At 49.2% G+C, this 5,226-nt stretch overlaps 1 protein-coding gene across 1 annotated transcript; it reads right to left on the bottom strand.

Moving 5' to 3' along the window:
- Window positions 1-2,121: 2,121 nt before the first annotated feature.
- Window positions 2,122-4,214, bottom strand: SSR2 (signal sequence receptor, beta (translocon-associated protein beta)). The gene is made up of 5 exons (XM_009891572.1): window positions 4,060-4,214; window positions 3,409-3,507; window positions 2,907-3,015; window positions 2,652-2,729; window positions 2,122-2,350 (listed from the first exon to the last, which is right to left on the bottom strand). The coding sequence occupies exons 1-5, from the start codon at window positions 4,212-4,214 to the stop codon at window positions 2,240-2,242; spliced, it is 552 nt and encodes a 183-aa protein (XP_009889874.1). The 3' UTR covers window positions 2,122-2,239.
- Window positions 4,215-5,226: the final 1,012 nt, after the last annotated feature.

Below are 5,226 nucleotides of genomic sequence, written 5' to 3'. Positions count from 1 at the left end.
TTGATCTTGTATTGTACTGTGACAGCTCAGGGGAAGAGGCAATTGTAAAACTGCTGTTTCAGTTTGTTTCCCATTGTAAACAAGAGATGAGGCCCTTACAACGTGGGTGGGAAGCTGCTGTTTCTCCATGTGTTTTTCTTTTTTCTTGCTTTCTGGCGCCCCCAGGGGGATATTGTTAAGGGCAATATTCAATCCATGAGAGAAGTCAACAGGAATCAGAGATTTAAAAGAAATCTGAGCGTGTTAGTTTTGTCGGCAGTTACTGGCATTGTACAGATGACAGTTAGGAAATGGTAAGCCAATGTGGCAATATGACCTCCTGCCTGGCGGCTCCTGGAGAGGTGGTAGGTAAATCTTCCCCGCTTGGCAAAAACTAGCTGAGTCCTTTATCATGGAACGGACAGTTTGTTTCAGAAGTAGAGCTATAGACCAATTCAGGCTGTTTAGACTACTCACATGTCTCAAAGCTTTGTTGCTGTTGTTTTATTTTTGCAGGATCAAGTGGAACTAGAAATAATTCAGTTAAAAGCAGTAAGAATTCATGTACCTGTACACAACTTATAGCAGCCACTGAGGTAGGTGTTGTAGCTGATACTGAAAACTTCTGTTGGCCAGAAGTTAGGGAGGATTCTTACCCCAATAGGGTTCTGTGATGAATAACTTACTGGGGGTTTAAACCCTGAAATAGGTGTTTACTCGAGTGATGCAATCAGTAAAAACAATTTCTTCGGTTCCCCAATTCAGTAATTCTAGCATGCCACAAGCGAGTACTACTACTAACTTATGACAGAAGCAACAGCCTTGTCCAGCTGTTCAGGCTGACTGCTTTACTCCTTGGTATGGTTTGAAGAACCCACAATTTATTTATTATTCCCTGGGGCCTTCGCTGGGCTTTTCCAGCACCCAGCCGCCCTTCAGAATTTCCTTGGGCCTTCACCCAGGCGGTTCCCTGCTGCATTCTAGAGCGCCTTTGCTAGGTGAAACAGAGGGTGCAACCAGTGGCATTAGAGGTTGGGGCAAGGAGGTGAGGAATCCTGGCTTGGGAACATTGTTCTGGTAAGAAGGGCACAGTGTTCGCTCCAGCAGGACCCAGGATTTCTCAGCTGTCACCACCATGCTATTGAGTGGGGTCCAGACCAGATCATACAGCGCCGCAAGAGCATGCCACAGCCTGTCAACAGCCACTGCCCCCTGCCCAGAGCAGAAATCAACCACCTCTCACCACTTGCAGGTCCTCATTGTGCCACCCCCGCAGGAAAAGCACAAACCGATGCCCAGCACACAGCCACAGCAGCATTTACTTACGACTGTGAAGAGAAATCTTACACTAGGGCTTGGAGCTGTCAGGAAAGCTGCTGCAAGGTGCTGGGCCTTCTGGACCCCTCTTTTTCCCTCTTCCATTTGTTTTATTGATAATGTAGTGATTTATTTTACTTACTGTATCCCCATTAGCCGCTTCTGAAGGCAGCCAGGTGCCTCCAGGACTTCCTGGTAAAAAAAAGGCAGGTTTTTTTCATGGCGTTCCATTTTATTACAAAATCCTCAGTACCTCAACCCTTAGCAGAGCAACCAGAAAGAACAGAAACACAGCAATTAACTGCTCACCAAAACACAACGGGGCTTCCTAGAGAACAAGCATCGACGGGGAACCTCCTGTGCCCCAGCCAGCAAAGCAGCAGCTCTTAACAAGCCTCTGTCCGAAGGAGGACGGTTTTTGTCACTAGAGCGAGCTCCTTCCCACAGATGTCTCAGCAAGGTGGGCAGCACTTGGAGCTGGGGGGGCTGAGATTTAACACGTTTGAGAAGACTGCAGAAGGCAAAGAGCCATTTGGCTGAATGGAGCCCGGAAGGTAGCACAGATGCAAGAAACGCTGCAGAGCTGCACACACACACCCACCCCCCCATTCTTAAACAATCTCCTCCGGGTGTTAAAACACATTCGTATCCCAGATGCGCTATGTCTGCGACGGAGTGAAGGCTCTCTGCTCTGAATATGCAGACAAGCAGTTTTGGGATTTTTGGTTGGGTTTTTTTTTTTTTTGCTTGTTTCCTTTTTTAAAACGTAGAAGACAACATGTCACTGCCATTGAAGCGATCGATGTGTTCTTGCCAAGAGGGCTGAAGCACAGCCCAGGCAGCGCTTTGCCGGGGTGACTGATTCCCAGCACACCCACTGCTCTGGGTGGGTGAATGCTTGTTCTTTCCTGAGCTCTGGGGTGCTGGTGGCATTTGATTTTGCTCAGTTCTTTTTGGTCTTGGGGGTGTCATACTTTCTCTTGCTCGAGTACCACAGCAGCAGCGGGATACCGATGGAGGGCAGGGTCATCACACCAAAAGCTGCCCAGTCCAGCTAGAAGGAGAAATCGTTAGAAAGAAGTCAAAACAAATCACATACAGATGAGTCTTATCTTCAGATCTTCTACTCTCAAAGCTTCTGGATCAAATCCCACAGTGCCAGCTCCTTCACAGAGCTAGCTGGGATGAAAACTCTTTTGGACAACTGATTTGGATTAATTGCAATCCATGTTGGAATCTTCCAGGTGACCGTAGTGCAAACCAAACCAAACCCACCACAAACTGGCAAAAAGCCACTGTGCTGGGTTGCACAGTTGCTGTAGCGCAATTTCAATGACCTGCTGAAAGGTACTTACGAAGTGAGGGGAGAACCTCCTGTCAAACTCGCGCTGAGCCAAGATTCCTCCCTGCCCAGGAGCACTAGTGAAACCAACCTGAAAAAGGTAGGGGAAAAAGCTTTTTTTTTTTTGCCACCTTCCCCTCTTGCAACAGAGCCTGTGCAGTGTACGAGTGCAGGGACGTGCATCATCCCCTAACAAGCAGCTCGAAGAGTGCAGTCAGGTCTATCTGCTGTCCAATTTGGGCAAGGATCCTATAAATAGTCAACTCACCACAACCTGTCCGCCCTCCTGCGCCAGGTATGTGATGGTAGCAGAGGTGAAGTTGAAGTAACCAGCTTTGAGAGGCCGCAGAACCACCGTGTGGGACACGTTACTCGCTCTGAGAGCCGTAAGTTAAGGAAAATAGCTGCATTTCATCAGAGGAGGAAGTGAGGAGATGAGATAGGTAAAGAAGAGCCTCAACCCAGGTGGGAAAGTCAGTCCTGCTGACAGATCCGAGTCCTCTGTGGGTACAGCCATTCAGCCCCGTCCAAGGCTGATCCAGCTGCTCCTCCTTCCTGGGCAGAGGAATTGCACAGGGACCTGACCCCGCTTGCAAGGAACTTCTTTTTTTAACACAGCATCTTCAAGGAGAACAGAGGTTTACATTCAGTACCCTGCCCCGGGTCTGCCACGCTGGAATTTCAGTGACAATGAATGAAGGCGGGAGAGCTACAGGATGCTCAGGGCTAAGGAGGAGCGTTGGGAGACATTTCAAAACCTGAAAAGATACGGAGCGATCCTGTCCCACTTGACGTTGAGCATTCCAGAGACAATGCCAAAATCTTCCGGGGGGAAAGAATCATCCGACAGCTCCACATCTAAAGCAGCACTAAACACAACAAAGAAAGGGATGAGAAGAGAATCTTAGGCTTGGCATGCCGCTCACAAGGGACTGCACCAAAGAGAGATGACAGTTCCATACTGACAATTCAGCAGCCGGAAGAACTGATTTTTGAAACATAAAAAAATCACCAATAGAAGATGGGGAGGAGAGTCAAGGTGTATTACAGGGAGACTGCAGAAAAGAGGAAGGCAAAGCTGAGAAAAACTGCAAAAAAGACAGGAAACCAGATGTGAAAAAGAGCTCACAAAGCCAAGAAAGTGAGGCTGCGCGTGTGGGGAGCAGAGAGACAAAAGGAACTACACCACGCCGGACCAACAGCTGGAGCAGCCACAAGGTGAAAGCGGGAAATAGAGAAAGCAGGGACAATGAACAGGAGGAAAAAGGCAAATTGCAGGGTGAAACCTTCGAGCAGCTGTGGGAAGCTCAGAGTTAGGGGGAGCAAAGGTATCACAGAGCCTAGAAATAGTCTCATACCCTGCAGACACACAGACATAACGTTTGCTCCTGGTCAGTACTGGAGGTTGGGACAAGGCTTACCTGGAGCCAACATTGTAGATGTTGTACTGCAAAGTCAAGTCCTTGCCCTCCACGGCGTATCTGTTTAGTAGAGATTTGGAGGCCAGGAGCCTGGCGCCTTCTTCACAGCGGGCCACGTAAACCAGGGCAAACACAGCGAGAATCAGGAGCTTCATCTAGGAGCAAAGGAAAACTGAACGTCATTGATAATTGAATCACAAAAAGAACTAAACAAGATAATTTGGGCATTCATGCATAGTGAGACATGAACAGCTGGGTACTTCACCGCAATGTTGATAAGAAGATTATGACAAGCTGGCAGAAAGTTGCCCTGGCTCCACACAGATCTGCAACTGCCCCCAAAATACCTGTGCGCTTTCCTGTAAGGAGTGGCACAGCCACATCCCAGATCAGCAGGCATGGAAGGAAAGATGGTTTTCTCCCTTTTCAAAGCCCCACTGAGTGTCACTGCCCTTCATCACGTCTCAGTAACTGGCAGAGGTCTCCGATCACAAAGCCTCTTCCAAGTGACTTTCAGAGCAAAAGCTTTGGCAATTAACAGTTTCACCATTTTTAGCAGTTAACAGTTAATTGCCATTGCAAAGCATGGCAGCTTTCCAGCAACTGTCTCACACCACAGTTAGTTCTTCTCCCCATCAAATTCTCTGTTCTCAGAAAGTACTCGCTCCTTGTTTACAACATTTATTAGTCTTTCCTATTTCCAGCCGCTGAGTGACCACCGACTCCCTCCAGCGGCCTTCCCGTCCCTAGAAATCCCCGCTTCAGGCCACGTGTCCCAATTTCCCTGAGCCCAGCATCTCTGGAGCGGAGAAGAGCACTGAGGGGACAAGGAGACCCCAGGGTGGTTATACATGCAAGCCCATTAGGAAATCTGTTAGGGCTTCGAAATGCATAAACTGCTGCTATATCAGATCCTCCACTCTGTGCCAGAGGACCCTTCCTTCCCCTCGAGACTCGGCTGCTACAGTCTTCACACCCCCATTTCCAGCCTAGGCGGCTCCCACAGAGTCACAGACCGGCGGGGGGTCGGCAGGACCCTCTGGAGCTCCTCTCCTCCACCCCCCGCCGGAGAGGGGTCACCCAGAGCAGTCACACAGGACGGCGTCCAGGCGGGGTTTGAATCTCTCCGGAGAAGGAGACTCCACCGCCTCTCTGGGCAGGCTGTGG

The sequence above is a fragment of the Charadrius vociferus genome, unplaced genomic scaffold (assembly GCF_000708025.1).
Source record: "Charadrius vociferus isolate BGI_N301 unplaced genomic scaffold, ASM70802v2 scaffold1089, whole genome shotgun sequence".
Lineage (NCBI taxonomy): Eukaryota > Metazoa > Chordata > Aves > Charadriiformes > Charadriidae > Charadrius > Charadrius vociferus.
This window is presented reverse-complemented; position numbering and strand designations above follow the sequence as displayed.

Bases quoted from the DNA above. Each gene is read 5' to 3' on its own strand.
- SSR2 (XM_009891572.1), bottom strand. From the start codon at position 4,214: ATGAAGCTCCTGATTCTCGCTGTGTTTGCCCTGGTTTACGTGGCCCGC. The intron at 2,730-2,906 runs GTGAGTTGACTA...TACCTTTTTCAG, and splicing joins AGGAGGGCGGACAGGTTGTG to GTTGGTTTCACTAGTGCTCC. The intron at 2,351-2,651 runs GTAAGTACCTTT...TTCTCCTTCTAG, and splicing joins GGAGGTTCTCCCCTCACTTC to CTGGACTGGGCAGCTTTTGG.